The 19,096-nt window shown below is 44.4% G+C and overlaps 1 protein-coding gene across 1 annotated transcript in view; it reads left to right on the plus strand.

Annotated features, from left to right (window-relative positions):
- The window catches only part of LOC124288843 (mitogen-activated protein kinase kinase kinase 15-like), a 69,917-nt gene that overhangs the window by 14,356 nt on the left and 36,465 nt on the right, over positions 1 to 19,096 (plus strand). The window contains exons 10-13 of the mRNA XM_046725399.1: positions 13,811 to 13,923; positions 14,388 to 14,547; positions 17,396 to 17,483; positions 17,678 to 17,752. Coding sequence (XP_046581355.1) covers positions 13,811 to 13,923; positions 14,388 to 14,547; positions 17,396 to 17,483; positions 17,678 to 17,752 — 436 coding nt within the window. The remainder of the gene's footprint in view (positions 1 to 13,810; positions 13,924 to 14,387; positions 14,548 to 17,395; positions 17,484 to 17,677; positions 17,753 to 19,096) is intronic.

Raw genomic sequence — 19,096 nt, forward strand, 5'->3', positions numbered from 1 at the left:
AGATTGATTAATACATATACAGTATATTACAGTAGATGATCTGATCTCATAGATAAGCTGACCCCCTAACTTGCTTCAGATTGATTAATACATATTATTACAGTATATTACAGTAGATGATCCGATCTCATAGATAAGCTGACCCCCTAACTTGCTTCAGATTGATTAATACATATTATTACAGTATATTACAGTAGATGATCCGATCTCATAGATAAGCTGACCCCCTAACTTGCTTCAGATTGATTAATACATATTATTACAGTATATTACAGTAGATGATCCGATCTCATAGATAAGCTGACCCTAACTTGCTTCAGATTGATTAATACATATTATTACAGTATATTACAGTAGATGATCCGATCTCATAGATAAGCTGACCCCCTAACTTGCTTCAGATTGATTAATACATATTATTACAGTATATTACAGTAGATGAGCCGATCTCATAGATAAGCTGACCCCCTAACATGCTTCAGATTGATTTATACATATTATTACAGTATATTACAGTAGATGATCCGATCTCATAGATAAGCTGACCCCCTAACTTGCTTCAGATTGATTAATACATATTATTACAGTATATTACAGTAGATGATCCGATCTCATAGATAAGCTGACCCCCTAACTTGCTTCAGATTGATTAATACATATTATTACAGTATATTACAGTAGATGATCCGATCTCATAGATAAGCTGACCCCCAAACTTGCTTCAGATTGATTAATACATATACAGTATATTACTGTAGATGATCCGATCTCATAGATAAGCTGACCCCTTAACTTGCTTCAGATTGATTAATACATATTATTACAGTATATTACAGTAGATCATCCGATCTCATAGATAAGCTGACCCCCTAACTTGCTTCAGATTGATTAATACATATTATTACAGTATATTACAGTAGATGATCCGATCTCATAGATAAGCTGACCCCTAACTTGCTTCAGATTGATTAATACATATTATTACAGTATATTACAGTAGATCATCCGATCTCATAGATAAGCCGACCCCCTAACTTGCTTCAGATTGATTAATACATATACAGTATATTACCGTAGATGAGCCGATCTCATAGATAAGCTGACCCCTTAACTTGACCCTTAAAATCAGTGTCAAAATGGTATGTTTCGTACATAAGCCGACCCCTCGTGATGGGGGTCCTAATTGCGGACAACTCAGACCACAAGACAATTGGGAGTTACCATCTTGGATGTTAAAGGTCACATGCAACGTAAAACACAACTTTGCAGATTCTGATACCTTTCGGTATGGACTTACCGAAACAAATCGTCAAAAATGCAAATTCAACTTATAAAGTTGAAAAATAACGAGATGAAAAAAACGTCGCGAAATCGGAGTTCAAACGTTTCACTAAATTTCCCCAGACTTTTCTGGGGAAAACGGGTTTCAACAGCTGGGCTGCGCTCATAGCATGTGCGCAGTGAAATAGGTTCGCGCAGCTTGGAAATGGGTTGTCCGGTGAATACTCGGTGAAGGCTTTGGTGTGAGCTATTTTTCTAATGTTTTGTTGATATCTCACAGGCGCTAGCTTTTTATATGTTATGACAGTAAATTAACTGTTTATACAATTTCATTTGTCTATTTCACCACACGTTCTTCTTACCGAGTCACTTCTCAGTTCGATACTTAAAAGAATTATCATTATTCAGCGTTGACAGAATTTCTAACTGTGATATAGATATGTCGTTGTCACAGACAAAACTCAATGTCTTGTTTTATTGACACCTGTGTGTCTGCCTGCCTGTCTGCTAATGACAATATTCAATACACAACTGCTATCACTGACCACATGCAATTTGAACTTAACACCAATCAGGCTATACACCATAAACAAAATGCTTTGATTTATGGCCCGAGTTCGGTCTCTGTCAGACTATGTAATTACACAGACAGGCAGGGGTGATACTTGAACACATGACATGTTATGATGTCTGTTGATTGCAAAATGTTATACACAAAAAATGAGCATGTACATGTATTTACAAAACCCAACATCTCTATATATACACACACAATAAGCCGTGAGGGCATCTGCAAATGAACCAGCCGTTACACTTGAGTGCACACCCACCCGCTCTGACTGGGTTCGGTATCCCGGCTGCTTCGTTTCTTGGGAAGTAAACCGAAGTACACAATATTGCACTTTTGATTTGCGATTGTACGCTTATAATTTTGTTCATATGTTTTTTCATAACCAGCAATGTATATTATATGTCATGAATAAGTGATAATTGTGTTTTAATTATGTTTGATTTTTTGGTTGCATGTGACCTTTAATAGTATGTTTGGTGAGAATAGTATCTAAAGTACTGTTGGAAATAGGAAAAAAAAGTTATTTCTCATGTATATCTACAATTTAGGTAGTTAATATGTGATAGTGTGAAATATCTGTTAAACTAAGTTCGACCTAACTACAGTCGCAGTGGGAGGGAGATAGGAAACGTAAAAGAAGGATTTTACTGAGGAGAGAATAGTGCAGAAATGAGCAATGCAGTTTTTTTCTAAGTCCAATGCGACTTATTCAGAACAGACCATGACATTATGCAAATTAGTGTGCGATGATATTGTATTACATAGGACACTTTTTAAATGATCATTTTGAAATTAGACTTAGCTTCTTTATAAACGATAGCAGACGTAAAAAATATTAACTTTAATACTGAAACTATTAAGGATGTAGCTACCATGGCGTCTTAAGTAGTATGCACAATGGGGCTACGGGACCAGGTCCCTATTCCCGTAGCACCACTGTGTATACTACTACTGAGGTGCATGCAAAATTTGATGAAAATCGGTCGAATAGTTTCTGAAATATTGACTTTTAAGTGAACATGGGATCGGTCGGGAAATGGTAAAAACCTTTTTGTCGTAATTAAGTCTTAATTAATCTAATGAAGTCATCGAGACTGTTCCCAATGCCGTTTTGCTATAACGTAACCATCTGCCGAGATGCATGCAAAATTTCATGAAAATCGGTCAAATAGTTATGAAATAATCCCTTTTTAGTGAGCATGGGGTCGGTCTGGCGAAAGGCTAACAATCCAACATATTGTCGTACTTGTTATATATTATCGAGGCGAGAGGTGTTTTCAGCTGAATGAAACGCAGCTCTCGGCAGTTCCCCCGAGCTGCCTTGATACCATCTCGTTAGGATGTACTTGTAGCGATGTGTGAGCTGTCTGAAGGTGAATGAAACGCAGGTCTCGGCAATCATCACCTCGCCACCGTCTCGGGGGTTGCTTTGAGCGAGCGCCGTGGACGAGTATAAGTGTGTGTGTGCGTGTGTGTCTCGGCTCGGGTATGATGATGCGCGGACGGCTGACTAGCGAGGCTACAGATGTCTGAAATTGAATGAAACGCATCTCTCGGCAGTTCCTCCTGGCGGGTCTCCTCGCCGCCATCTCGGTAGCATTGAGCGAGCGCTGTGGGCAAGTCGCAGTGTGTGTGTCTCGACTCAGCTTGTACAGACGACCGGCTGACTGGCTGGCTGGGCTACGTTATGTTGATTTCCACTAAATCATACCGCAGCTCTCAGCAGTCCCCTCCGGTCGCCTCTCTGTCATCTCGGTAGTACTGAGCGCAGCAGCCCCTCGGTCGCCGTGGTAGTACGAAGTGGGCGTGTGTGTGTGTGTCTCGACTCGGCTTGTACAGCCAACCGGCTGGCTGGTTACATTATGTTGATTTCTGCAAAATCATACCGCAGCTCTCGCATTCCCCCAGGTCACCTCACTGCCGTCTTCGGTAGCATTGAGCGAGCGCTGTGAGCCAGACGAGTGTGTGTGTGTCTCTCAGCTCGGCTATTCACCTACAGCTCACTGAGCTGGCTGGCCGGCTGGCTACGTTATGTTGATATCCGCGAAACAATTTATTGTGAATCTCCTTCTATGATTTGTTTGGTTTTCATAATGAAGGCTTGTCAGGCCTGTTGCTTCCCTTGTTCTATGAATTTTTCTTTCTCGTCTTCGCAAATGACGGCGTTTTTACGAGACTTGGTCCGAATCTCTTGTTTCATTCTGTGATATTTTGCGATTTCTGATAGCACCAAACGAAACTCTTCTTCGGAGATTTTAGAGTCGGTGAGCGCAGTGGAAATATGAACGTCTATCGTGTTTGCTTCGGTTAGAATTCTAATTTCGTCGTGTTTCAATGCTTTACGTTGCAGTCTGCGAGACACGAACTTAAGGGTACAGTCCGGGTACAGTCCCATTCTGTATATATACTCTTTTTATAAAATAGTATTTAATTGGTCCTCAGTCAATGTTTGATGAATATACTTTAAGCTGTTGAGGTACAAGTTTTCGTATATATAAATGGTCTGGAGTTCAATAAAATCATTTTGAAAAATCATAATATCTAGGTTTGCGGTGGGGATTCTTCCTGGTTGTATACAAATACAACAACGTTTTTGTTGATGGCGATCATGCCCGCGTATTTTTAACCCGTGCAGAAGGTTTATATCTACTCTGGGGGCATCCCCAACAAATACTTCGATAATAAGAGTAGAACCTTGTATCATTCTGATCCACGAGTCTGGCTCATCAGTTTATTTTAGTAAAAATATCGCTGCTTTTTCTCATTGGGGACTAACATGTTAGCCGTTTGATCTGGTAATGGCGCTACATGCTTGTTCACGTTAATCTTCCAGGATCAAACCTCCCCAGCAGTATCCCGTTATTTTTTAGCGAGACGCCACCATCATTATTATCCATGATAAGATAGGGGGTGGTAAGGATAATATTGATGATCCAGTTCAACTGAGATTCGATGATGACTTCTCGTCGTTTGTACACGTTATCTTGTAAGCGCATGGCGTATAAGGTGTTTTCCTCGCCGGGCAGATCGAATCCCCGCATGTCTCCAGATCGGCTAGCATTACTTTGTCATCTCGTTTATATATAATGTATTACGAAATGGTTTTCAATTGGTTATCAGATAATTCCTCGGACGTGCACTTCAAACCCATGAGATGTATGTTGTTGAGTAGGAAAATTGCAGTGAGCGATATCGTGTCTTCCACGGTCACGGTGACTCCCTGCACACTGGTGTAGGCGTTAACATTCACCCGCACGTAAAGGGAGCAAAGTTGGTATTGTTGTTGTTTGGCCCAGCGGAGTTTAATCCCTTTCACGATTTCAACAACGTAACGCCCCGACGGCGGTTCGCCGAGGTAGACTTGGATGTACAGCGTGGATTTCACTGGCAGATTTTCCAGGACGTCTACCACGCTGTTGAATTACGACACCATCTGCAATCCCACGTTTTGCATCCCGGGTATGCTCGACAGCATGTGGGCTTCTCTTTGCCTCAACGTGCTGATGATCACGCTGCGTCTTTGCATAGGGATGTAAGCCACGAGCAGCGTTCCGTTGTTCACGACCTTTGTCAGGTAGTGATCTTTGTTGTCCGTGAAAACGTGATGCCGAGCGTGATGTTGAGATTCCAGTTGATTTGGGATGGCACTAATACCCATTTGTTGTCGTCGTTGAAGATGAGAGTGTACTGCGTGTTTCTGGAGACGGCCGTGGTCTGGACGTCGTCCAGGGGGAACAGCCTGCCGCGAAACGCTGGGGTTATTGTCCATTCGTCCTCGTCATTGCTTATCAGGTCGTACCGAGTGTTGTTGACCGCTCCTTCGGTATCGACGAAATCGCCTAGGTCGTTGTTCTTGCCACCACCACCAGCAGCAGTAGAGGGTGGCAGTTCGACGCGTTTGTAAATTCTGTTTATCAGTTGCAAGGCTTACAGTTTGCCGTCGACTCCGGGTTCGTCGAATCCGCACTAGTCCCCGAGGTCGACGTAAACCTGAGCGTTTTAGCCAACGGCCAACTGAGTCTCAAGTCGTTTTTTCCGTTTTAAGTAGTGCCATTAGAGTCGTTTGTTTTGAGTTCAGTTCCCACGGGTTTGAAAATTTCTTCATTGAGCGAGCACACGCTGTAGTAGCCGTCCTTTATTTGGTTGCGGGTGTTATTGACGAACAGCCTGTTGTTTCTGCCGTTGACGTTGATCCATCGCGGGTAGTAGGTGATGTCGCAGAGTGCAACTTCAAGCTGACAGGACGGGTTATCGATCGCGTGCAGCAGTTGAACCCAATTTTGCGGGTGTTATTGATGAACAGCCTGTTGTTTCTTCCGTTGATGCATCGCTGGTAGTAGGTGATGTCGCAGAGCGCAACTTCAAGCTGACCGGGCGTGCAGCAGTTGAACGGACTCGCCGCTCGTGATTCCCAGAAGCGTCATGTACATATTGAAAAGTAGATATGTATACTAAGATTAAATATATATAACAATTCAATATGTACAAAACGGGAGTGTTTTATTCTAAAAGTGATAATATAAGTGCTACCGATCATAGTTCAGTTCATCGATGTGTTTAACAATTACGTTTTTTCGGTCACGATTGTGAAAACGGTACACACTTGGTTTAACAACCCGATGCAGTTCTGGCAGAATCAATTCAATTTTGCCGTGTGGTGCGCGACCGCTGGGTACGGCGTGACGTTGAACGACACTCGTCGTGATGCGCTGAGCCGGTCTGTATTCTTGTTTCACATGTACTAGCAGATCAGACATATCCTGAAAGAAATCAGCGCCCGGATTCCGCAGGACAAGGCTTGGAATGCCGTAAACAATCCATACGATCGACGTGCGTCGACCGCGTTAGCGGTGAATTCGAACTAGAACCGAAAACAGTCGATTGGCGTTTGCCGGGTCTGAAACACGGTTTCACAACATGTCTCTCGCGGAAGCCAGCAAACAGCTGGTGAAAAATTGGGGTTACAAGTCGTATCATTTTGTCACGACAAACGAGTGGAACGAGGATTACATGGCTTTCGACGACAGCAAGGATTACCGCATTTGGAGGTTTGAGGAGGGACCCGCGGACGATCGGAAAATGTTCATGCTGGACACTTCGAAAGGGTTTACTCGTGCCGGTGTCGTCAGATTAAACGATTCCATTCGAACATGGGCCGTGCAGGGCGCTCAGACGCAAACACATTCCAGCATTGTGGGTCGTGAAGGGACGGCTTACGACGCACAGAAACAGTTCGTGTCTAACGTCGAGGATGCCATTGCTAGACCGGTCGATCTACCGAGTGCCATCAAATGCTATGAAAACGCGCTGGAATACGCCCTTTCAAAAGTCAACTACGTGTTCTGCGCGGGACTGTAGATGGCTCCGAGCGACATGCAACTGAGGGTGAACAGAGTGGTGGGCTACAACAACGAAATCGTCATCGCCACCAGCGATCAAAAGTTGGGCTTGAACCTGGACATCAATAACGCGAGTCGAGTTGTGCCGCAGTACGAAACAGGCATTGTGGCACCGGAAGAAGCAGAATCTGGTCCGTTTCTTGTCTTCCAGGTTGCGCAATCTTTTCTCGATAATGTTTTTCATGGCTTCGTCGTCCAAAATGCTGAGTTTTCTTTTCTCGCGAGCGATGTGCTCGTCGATTTCCTTCAGTTTACCCATGTTGTTCACCAGTTCTATGCGCACATTTTTCATGGCTTCGTCTAGACCCTGAAGTTCCCTAAGAGGAAATTCAAATCCGGGCAAGGGTTCGTTTGAGTACGTGACCAATATTTTTTCAATCAGATCGTCGGCAGTGCCAGCATCACCGAGTTCGGTCCTTACGCTTTGCAGATCTCAGACGTCCTTCGACGGAAGTTGTTTGGGTCGTGCGCTGTCGTAATCTCGCAGGTTTAGATCTTCGCGGATCAGTTGACTACCGCCACGGCGACTGTCTAGCGTTGACAGGGCGAGCGGTTTTCTCGTGGGTTTGTTCAGGAGATCGACCTCTGGATAGACCTTCGTTGTCGATTTTAAACTTCGGATAGTCACAAAATCGATCCAGAATTCGGGAAATGACAAGCGAGAGAGACTGGTGGCGCTCGCGGTTAGCGGCACAGCCAAACAATACTTGGGTGGGGGTGACCACACTCCCAATAAAATTCACAAAATGCCAGCCGAAGAAATCAACAAGCTGTACACGAGATACGAAGCCAGACTCAGCGCCGAAATGACGAAAACCATAGGGTCTGTCATAACGCAGGTCTACACCGGCATAATGTCGTACTTCCTTCCCATTCCGCCAGAACGTCGACTTTACCTGTGGGAAGATCTTGAGAAAGATCCGTTCATCGACCACGCTTTGAGCACCGTCAGCTGCGTACTGTACCACAGATACGGCATGTTTTTGGCCCCGGTGACTGTGGCGATCATTAGGGCAAAGCATTGTCAATTTAAAGAAGCAAACAATAATAATGATAATAATATAGAACATGGATGCTCAACAGGAGGAGGAAATGCCGACGGGGGAAGCGACGACACCGATACAACTAGTACACCAAGAATCCTAAAAAAGTCACCGCCAGTAGAAAAGGTTGTTTAGCCAAGCACCACAAAAATAATACCAATTACACTCCGTGGATTGTTGCTGCCGTGGCAACGGGATTAAGCGTGGTCGTCGTTATGCTGCTATATAATAATAACAAGCAACAACCACCGCAACAGCAGACGACGCAATTAGAAATAAATTTTCATGTTATGTTATAATTTTTTGTTTAAAAAAAAATATATTTATATTTTATATATACACGATGTCGTCCGAAGGAAAAACATTCGTCAACGATGCATATCATGCCGTTGTGGTCGCTGGACTAACCATAGGTAACGCTCGCTTAACGAAAATGATCGCCGATGATCAAACTCGTTTTCAACGTGCAGGACATGGGCATGCTCGTCGTGGACTTAGGGATCGCGATGGGACCAAGGACATTCTCGTGAAACAAGGACTTATACCGGGAAATATTTTGAAGTAATATTAAAAACACATAATATAAAAAAGAATGGCTACGATCGCCATGATGGTCGGTGGTGCATTAGTCAACGCCCTCGCATTTTCCGGCAGCAATTATCTCTTCTCCAAATTACGAACGTCGAAAGCAGCTGAAGTGGAAGCGGAAAGTAAACGTCACGATTTGGCCTTGGAGAAACTGCAAGCCGAGTACGCCCAAAAACGCATGCAGAGAATACAGTTCATCAACGACCAACTCTCGCGCGAAAACCACTCCGTTCAAACGTTCAAGAACGTTGATGACGCCATGCAAGAATACAACCTGCTCACCGGCAAACGACTCACGTGATAAGTGCTTGTGCTGCCTTGAAAAGATGGGACACAACCCCGATGTTTGTGAGCTTTGTATGGCCTTTTCTCCCCAGGCCCAGAAACGAAGGCAGCGGATTTCCTGTTCTACAAGGAATTGCGAGAGGCGGGAGGGGAACTTACCCAGGAGGTCCCCCCCGTCTAAAGCCAAAAAGTCCAAACCGACTAAAAAACCTAAGTCGCATAAGTCGCATAAGTCGCCTCCCCAGTCATCCCACGGTGGTTTTGATATGTCACTAATAACCCAATTATTCCAGCAGCATATGGACTCTGTGAAGTCCCTTGTGGTGTGTCAGTTGCAGGAGCGGGGAGTTCCTTCGGCTCTTCCCTTCCCTCGGTGTCTGGGGCTCGGCCTCCCACCGGGTCGGGGATTCGGATCCTCTTCACGAGGAGACCCAGATTCTGACTCGGCTCTGGGTGCCGAGTCTATGGACGTTGGGGAGGTCGAGGAGCCGAAGGGCACTTTCCGCTTCTCGTCGGCTCTGTGGGAGGTGCGGCAGCGTATTGCCGAGTATATTCCCCAAGCCGCGGTACCCACCTGTCACTCGGACTCATCTGAGTTCCGCCTGCCCAAGGCGTTTGCCCCTAGGCAACCCTCGCAGACACTGCTCCGTATCTTGCCTTCCCTGGTACAGGACGTGATGGATCTCCTCCTGGGACACGCCTCCGATTCGATTTGCCTGAACTCCAGGTACCAGCTTGGGGATGATTCGCTGTTCCTTGTGCGTCGCCGTGGGTCCGTCCCAGTCAGTTGGTCTGTAAGGGACCACTCACGCCCTCACTGCCTCTCTCTATTCCTGCCGGAGCGGGAGAAAAGGCTACCAGCAACACTTGGGTGCTTTCCACCGTCAGTGTCGGCCATCTACCACTGTGGAAGCGAGGCTCGCCAGAATTCACCGGCATATGTCGCACTCCGGTGCCGTCATGTCCGGTCAGGGCGGGTATACTGCTTTGCTGGACAAGTCCGCTATAGAGCGCATACCACCGGGCTAGGATCAGGTGGGATTTTATTCCACGTACTTCCTCGTTCCGAAGAAGGATGGCGGGTTCTGTCCCATTCTCAACCTCAAGGGGTTGAATCGCATGGTAGAGGTTCCATCCTACAAGATGGAGACACTTCAATGGATGATCTCCTCTGTTCAGCCCGGCGATTGGCTTACGTCGATCGATCTAAAGGATGCGTATCTACATGTGCCAATTCATCCATCGTTCAAGCAGTACCTCCAGTTCTCTAACGACGGGATGGGTTACCAATTCACAGTGCTCCACTGCCCCCCGGTTGTTCACCAAGCTCATGTTAGTGCCAGCTACCCTCGCAAGGTCGCAAGGAAAGCATTGTTACCCTTACCTCGACGACTGGTTGCTCAGCGCTCTAACTCAGCCAGCGAGCCTAGATTCTACCCACATGGTGATAGACATTCTATTTAGACTGGGGTGGATCATAAACCTCAAGAAATCCGACCTGGTACCCACCCAGGACTTGGTTTTTCTCGGGCGCGGTTCCAAACTGTCGCCAAGTACGTCGGCTTGAGACCCAAGATGTATTCCATCAAGAAATCCGAAAGGTGAAAGGCGTGAAAAAGCACGTGGTAAAAAAACACATCAAGCACACCAAATTCAAGGAAGCCCTGTTCAAGAATAAATGTTCAAATACCAAATGAACATGCTGAGAAGCGACTGACACAGGATATACGGACTGAGAATCAACAAGACCTCGCTGTCTCCCATGGACACGAAACAATGGATCTCCATCAACGGAGTCACTGCGTACGGACACACACACACACACACATGCACGTATCGAAGAATTGAACGCTTACGCACACATGCGTACAGCCCGCGAGGGTACTGGAAAGGCGGGGACGCCATCCCGAAACTCGCCAAAGCCGTTCGAGTCTCGGAAGAGAAAACCAAAGCCTGGCTAAAAAAACAAGCCATCTGGCAAGTCTACCTGCCGGAGCCTCAGTACATCCCGAGAAGAAAATTCGACATTTCAACGCCGAATCGCGTTCACCAAGCCGACCTCCTGTTTCTGCCTCATGACGCAAAACCTACAAGTACTCCCTGACCGTCGTCGACGTCGCCAGTCGCTACAAGGAAGCCGAACCGTTGACAACGAAAGTTTCGAACGAAATAGCCAAAGCCTTTGAACACATATACAAACCCAGTCGCTTGACATGGCCTACTGTATTGCAAATCGATCCCGGATGCGAGTTCATGGGAGCCGTGTCAAAGCTGCAGGCCAAGCACAAAGTCCAAGAGAGACGAGGTATAGCGGGAGCTCACCGTAGCCAAGCCAAGCCGAACGCCTGTTCTCGCACCAATACCTGCAGGATTTAATCCATCCCGGAAACAGAAACACGGAATGGGTTGTCAATGCCAAGAGTGGTGGATGTCATCAACAACGACATCACCAGACTCTTAGGCAAAAGACCCGTCGAAGCCATCAAAATGAAATCAGTTGATTCGTCACCAGCGGCGGCACGTCGCGATAAAACAGAGAAAACATTACCGAACCGTGTCAGCGTTAGGTACTTATACCAGCCGGGCGAATACGAGGGAGACAGCAGAAAACGCGCCACCGATCCGATATGGTCCATGAAAACGTACAACATCGACCTGGTCGACAGCAAAGATGGCGAACCGAACTTGTACTACTTGAAAGACGAGCCGCCGAGAGCATTTGTCCGAGAGGAGTTGATGATCGTACCTCACGACACAGTCCCTTACACATCACCAATCGTGTGATGATAGTTTCTCGTCATGATTTTTTATCGGTCTTGCATGCATATTTTTCTGCTTAATGTAGCCAACCAGCCACCCGTACACCAAGCCGAGAGAGACACACGCACACGCACTGTGACTCATCCACCCACAGTGCTCGGAGGAGCAACCACCCCCGAGGCGGCCCAAGCCTTTTTCCCAATTGACCCCATGCTCACTTAAAAGTAATATTTCAGAAACTATTTGACTGATTTTCATCAAATTTTGCATGCACCTCAATAGTAGTATACACTATGGGGCTATGGGATTAGGGACTTCCCAAGGGCTCAATTTTGGGGAGGGACCTGGTCCCGTAGCCCCATAGTGTATACTACTGTCTTACTATTACTATAAAAAGAAACAGGTAGGAGGGGTCGTCTCAAAAGCAAAACCAGGACGGGTGTCACAGACGGTGGTTGGGGTTGGGCTGGGGAACTGAGATATTAGCCAAGATAAGATAATCAATAGAGACATATTCAATACACATGAAAAAACATAAAATATCTTTGAGATGACCCCTTGTGCCTGTGGGCAGCATGTGCATTTCATGCCATGTGAGTCGACGGTCCGTTGTCATACATGGCTGAGCGACCTAATTGCCATCTATAGTCTGATCTATTGTTTTCAGCAGCTATTCATATTTTTTCTAAGTTTTGCCGATTTTACGAGTAAACATGCTTTTCTGGATATCCTATTACGCATCCCCCTGAACGTCGATGATAGGCCGATGTGGGTTATTTCGACATATGCTATTTGCAATTGTGTAAATTTTAGTGATACAGAGTAACAGCCTAAAAACAGTTTTTTTCTATTTCGGATAGTACTTTAATAAAGATTTTACTGACCCATAATGTGGGAACTTGCGTTTGTTATATTTTTAATATCATAACAGTCACTGTTGGTATCAACAACGAGACGGTAATTTTACACATAATGTTAAAAAGATGTTGATATTAACTGCAGTGAAATCATGTGTCCCTCCGATATTTATTATTTGACCCGCATTATTCACAGCAATCACTAACATATTGCGTCTACTCACGTCTTGAAATGAAGTGTAGTTGACAGAAGATAGATACATATTTTGTTTCGCCAAAAGTCATATTTAGTGTAGCTGGATGATCACATGTCAACAAGACTGCTTTTGCAGTGGAAATAGTGAGATTGCCTCAACCTCAACAAATCAAATTGTTCTATGCATAAAAACTATCCGCAATACACCAAAAGCTGTCGCATAACCTTAGTTATGATTATAAATATTTTACATTTATAGAGCACAACCTGCAATTAATATGACACAATACTAGAATATATTTCTCATTATGAAATAAGAGTTTCAGATACTATATTTTTAAGGTCACTGCATCAGAATTCATCTCGTTATATTAACGGATACGTTTTAACAAAATCACCAGTAGGGGAGCGTGTGCACTGCACAGCTGATTGCTATTTCCAGTGCTGTTTACGAGACAATTACACAAGGTAATCTTAATCCCTGCATATAAGATAATGGCTAGCAAAAACATATTAGAACTGAATAGGTAAATAATCATGTCTAGTGATATTTAGTTGCAAATTTGACATCTTTACTGACAAAGTCATCTTCTCTATTCTGTTTGTTTACGCAAAGCAATACGATGTCATTTTCTTACCCCCAGAAAAGATGATTGACGAAACTGTAACCCATAGATAAGCCGACCCCCTTCTACAGACTGCTATTTAATGGTCCTCAAAATTCAGCTTATCTATGGTAGTATATGGTAAACTCCAATACATAACATCAAGCGAACATAGACATCTGTACTACCTATTTAGATGACAATATTTAGAGCTGTTTTGTACAGGTATCGCAAGGGCTTCGAGGTGCAACCTAATGAGTATGCTGGCATCAACCTTGCCACTCTGCTTGTCATCTCAGGCAAGGACTTCACTTCCTGTCAGGAATTGCAGAGAATTGGTGAGAGATAGTTTTGATGCTTCCATGGAAAGTGGGGTTTGCACCTCACCTGTGACAGAGGTAGTAATCTCTTAAAATGTCCTGATTTAAAGTTTTAAATACTGTATTAACTTTCGTCTTCAAATAGACATGTTCTGCACAAAATTATGGGTTGCTTACAGGAAGTTTCTACACAACATTAGAAAATTGTTTTGAAATTGATCTCAGTTGCAAAGTTTACATTGTTCGATGTTAACGTCTATGTAAGTGTTCAAAGGTTATGAAGTTGATAGTAAGACAACTAACCATTGGCACCTAAGACTGGAACTCTGATAGCTCTCATATATTGGTCTGTCTGTTCCTCCCCAGACTATGATCAGTGTATGTGATAAACATTTTAGGTTGATAAATCAGAAATCTCATCTTTAAGTGCCATAAGTGTTTACTTTACCTCACCTGACAGAAATGCTCGTTTATGTTGGCAGGTATTATTCTAAACAACCTGATTGGCAAGAAGGGGAGCCTGCAGTCCCTCACAGACTACTGGGACGTGGCAACCTTCTTTGAAATCAGCGTATTAGCTGAGGATTATGGGAAGGCAGTGCAGGCTGCGGAGTGTATGTTCCGTCTGGAACCCCCTGACTGGTAGGACTAGAGTTACATGTACTACATACATTCCTGCAGGTGTCATTTCAGTTGAGGAAAGATAAAACTCATAAATAAATAAATAAATATATAAATAAATAATTCAAGCCACAGCCTGCAGCTTCTTCCACTTGTGATAAACTTGGATACTATTGTCTTGAAGCACTCCTGAGCTTTCCTCAATGTTTGTCCTTGATAGCTTCTTCATCAGATAGAGTTCTGTGGCATAGTATTGCCCATTAATACAACCATTTGTACAACGAAGTTAAGATCATCTTAGCACTGTGCTTGCTTTGTGGAATAGGCCCATGTTTTAACCCATGTGACTTTATGCTGGTGTATTTTTGTCTGTTCATTGTCGTCATCTTATCACAACCAGCACTACTAAACATGCTGAAACTTGGCAAATATTTAGTGTTGACTTGGTTGGATGGTTTATTAGATATAATAACATCACTTTTAAACTTTAACCACACTCTTTCATGCTTTCTTGCATTTCTTTTGAAACGTACTGTATCTAAATGTTTAAATGTCAGTTTTGATTGTTTGTTCTTCAAACCTTTGGTTGTGAATTTGCTCGACTTTAAGAAACTACATGTCTGAACGTTTTTTTCGCCAGTAGTACTGCTACGATGTATAGTATACCCCCGTGTGGTACTGCTACGATGTATAGTATACCCCCGTGTGGTACTGCTACGATGTATAGTATACCCCCGTGTGGTACTGCTACGATGTATAGTATACCCCATGTGGTACCTACGATGTGGTACCCCACGATGTATAGTATACCCCTGTGGTGGTACTGCTACGATGTATAGTATACCCCCGTGTGGTACTGCTACGATGTATAGTATACCCCCGTGTGGTACTGCTACGATGTATAGTATACCCCATGTGGTACTGCTACGATGTATAGTATACCCCATGTGGTACTGCTCACGATGTATAGTATACCCCCTTTCGATGTATACTGCTACGATGTATAGTATACCCCATGTGTGGTACTGCTACGATGTATAGTATACCCCGATGTATAGTATACCATGTGGTACTGATGTATAGTATACCCCATGATGTATAGTATACCCCATGTGGTACTGCTACGATGTATAGTATACCCCATGTGGTACTGCTACGATGTATAGTATACCCCCGTGTGGTACTGCTACGATGTATAGTATACCCCCGTGTGGTACTGCTACGATGTATAGTATACCCCCGTGTGGTACTGCTACGATGTATAGTATACCCCATGTGGTACTGCTGTATAGTATACCCCATGTGGTACTGCTACACGATGTATAGTATACCCCATGTGGTACTGCTTTCACGATGTATAGTATACCCCATGTGGTACTGCTACGATATAGTACTGCTACCATGTATAGTATACTGCTGATGTATAGTATAGTATACCCCCCATGTGGTACTGCTGGTACTGCTACGATGTATAGTATGTATAGTATACCCCACCCCATGTGGTACTGCTACGATGTATAGTATACCCCCATGTGGTACTGCTACGATGTATAGTATACCCCCATGTGGTACTGCTACGATGTATAGTATACCCCCATGTGGTACTGCTACGATGTATAGTATACCCCATGTGGTACTGCTACGATGTATAGTATACCCCATGTGGTACTGCTACGATGTATAGTATACCCCCATGTGGTATGTATAGTATACCCCATGTGGTACTGCTACGATGTATAGTATACCCCATGTGGTACTGCTACGATGTATAGTATACCCCATGTGGTACTGCTTTCACGATGTATAGTATACCCCATGTGGTACTGCTTTCGATGTATGTGTATACCCCATGCTGCTTTAACGATGTATAGTATACCCCCATGTGGTACTGCTTTCACGATGTATAGTATACCCCATGTGGTACTGCTACGATGTATAGTATACCCCGTGGTACGCTACGATGTATAGTATACCCCATGTGGTACCCCGTGTGGTACTGCTATGATGTATAGTATACCCCATGTGGTACTGCTCACGATGTATAGTATACCCCATGTGGTACTGCTATGTATAGTATACCCCATGTGGTACTGTACTGCTACGATGTATAGTATACCCCGATGTGGTACTGCTTGTATAGTATACGATGGTACTGCTACGATGTATAGTATACCCCATGTGGTACTGCTACGATGTATAGTATACCCCGTGTGGTACTGCTACGATGTATAGTATACCCCCGTGTAGTACTGCTACGATGTATAGTATACCCCCGTGTGGTACTGCTACGATGTATAGTATACCCCCGTGTGGTACTGCTACGATGTATAGTATACCCCGTGTGGTACTGCCCCGTACGATGTATAGTATACCCCGTGGCTGATGTATAGTATACCCCGTGTGCTGCTACGATGTATAGTATACCCCGTGTGGTACTGCTACGATGTGTATAGTATACCCCGTGTGGTACTGCTACGATGTTGTATAGTATACCCCGTGTGGTACTGCTACGATGTATAGTATACCCCGTGTGGTACTGCTTTCGATGTACTATACCCCGTGTGGTACTGCTCACGATGTATAGTATACCCCGTGGTGGTACTGCTACGATGTATAGTATACCCCGTGTGGTACTGCTACGATTATATAGTATACCCCGATGTGTATACCCGGTACTGCTACAACTTATAGTATACCCCTTGTTGGTACTGCTATAACTTATAGTATACCCCTTGTTGTACTGCTACAACTTATAGTATACCCCTTGTTGTACTGCTACAACTTATAGTATACCCCTTGTTGTACTGCTACAACTTATAGTATACCCCTTGTTGTACTGCTACAACTTATAGTATGTCTATCTTGCCAGGTATCTAAAGTCAACAGTTGGGAATATCTCATTGATCAATCGATTCAGAAGGACAGAGAAACAGGGTGGCAGCGAGGAGGAGAAGCAGGTACACTACCTCCTAAATAAAACTCTCTCTCTCTCTCCCCCCCCCCCCCAATTCTACCTATATACAAGTGCGCATACACTACCTCCTAGATATAACTTCCCCTAATATCACCTGTATACAGATGCAAGCACACTACTTCCTACATAAATATTCACCTATACTAAATGTATATTATGCAGTATAATCTGTTACAGAAATTTATTTTCTGGATGGATTTTTTCGTGGAGGCAACTACAACAAAAGAAAATCTGACTGGCTCCAGATATCCTGTAAGTTGATCTTGCAATAAATATACTGCTGGATTCTTAAGAGTATAACTGAGGGTGAGGGCACGTGTACAATATACCTGTGTTGTTGGTTGTCATTAGGGTGTAACTGAGGGGAGGGCACGTGTACAGTATACCTGTGTTGTTGGTTGTCATTAGAGTATAACTGGGGGTGAGGGCACGTGTACAATATACCTGTGTTATTGGTTGTCATTAGAGTATAACTGAGGGTGAGGGCATGCGTACAATATACCTGTGTTGTTGGTTGTCATTAGGGTATAACTGGGGGTGAGGGCACGTGTACAATATACCTGTGTTGTTGGTTGTCATTAGGGTATAACTGGGGGTGAGGGCATGTGTACAGTGTACCTGTGTTATTGGTTGTCATTAGGGTGTAACTGAGGGTGAGGGCACGTGTACAGTATACCTGTGTTGTTGGTTGTCATTAGGGTATAACTGAGGGTGAGGGCACGTGTACAGTATACCTGTGTTGTTGGTTGTCATTAGGGTGTAACTGGGGGTGAAGGCATGTGTACAGTGTACCTGTGTTGTTGGTTGTCATTAGGGTATAACTGAGGGTGAAGGCACGTGTACAGTATACCTGTGTTGTCGGTTGTCATTAGGGTGTAACTGAGGGTGAGGGCATGTGTACAGTATACCTGTGTTGTTGGTTATCATTAGAGTGTAACTGAGGGTGAGGGCACGTGTACAGTATACCTGTGTTGTTGGTTGTCATTAGGGTGTAACTGAGGGTGAAGGCATGTGTACAGTATACCTGTGTTGTTGGTTGTCATTAGGGTGTAACTGAGGGTGAGGGCACGTGTACAGTATACCTGTGTTGTTGGTTGTTAGGGTGTAACTGAGGGTGAAGGCATGAATATACCTGGGTGAGGCATTAGGTACAGTATACCTGTGTTGTTGGTTGTCATTAGGGTGTAACTGAGGGTGTAACAGTATACCTGTGTTGTTGGTTGTCATCATTAGGGCAACTGAGGGTAGGGGGTGAGGGGCGTGTACAGTATACCTGTGTTGTTGGTTGTCATTAGGGTGAGGGCAACGTGTAACTGAGGGTTGTGAGGGGCTGAGGGTGAGGGCAGTATACCTGTGTTGTTGGTTGTCATTAGGGTGTAACTGAGGGTGAGGGCATGTGTACAATATACCTGTGTTGTTGGTTGTCATTAGGGTGTAACTGTGAGGGCATGTGTACAGTATACCTGTGTTGTTGGTTGTCATTAGGGTGAACTGAGGGTGAGGGCACGCGGGTGTACAGTATACCTGTGTTGTTGGTTGTCATTAGAGTGTAACTGGGGTGAGGGCAACGCGTACAGTATACCTGTGTTGTTGGTT

The sequence above is a fragment of the Haliotis rubra genome, unplaced genomic scaffold (assembly GCF_003918875.1).
Source record: "Haliotis rubra isolate DU_JTF1 unplaced genomic scaffold, ASM391887v1 Scf427, whole genome shotgun sequence".
Classification (NCBI taxonomy): Eukaryota; Metazoa; Mollusca; class Gastropoda; order Lepetellida; family Haliotidae; genus Haliotis; species Haliotis rubra.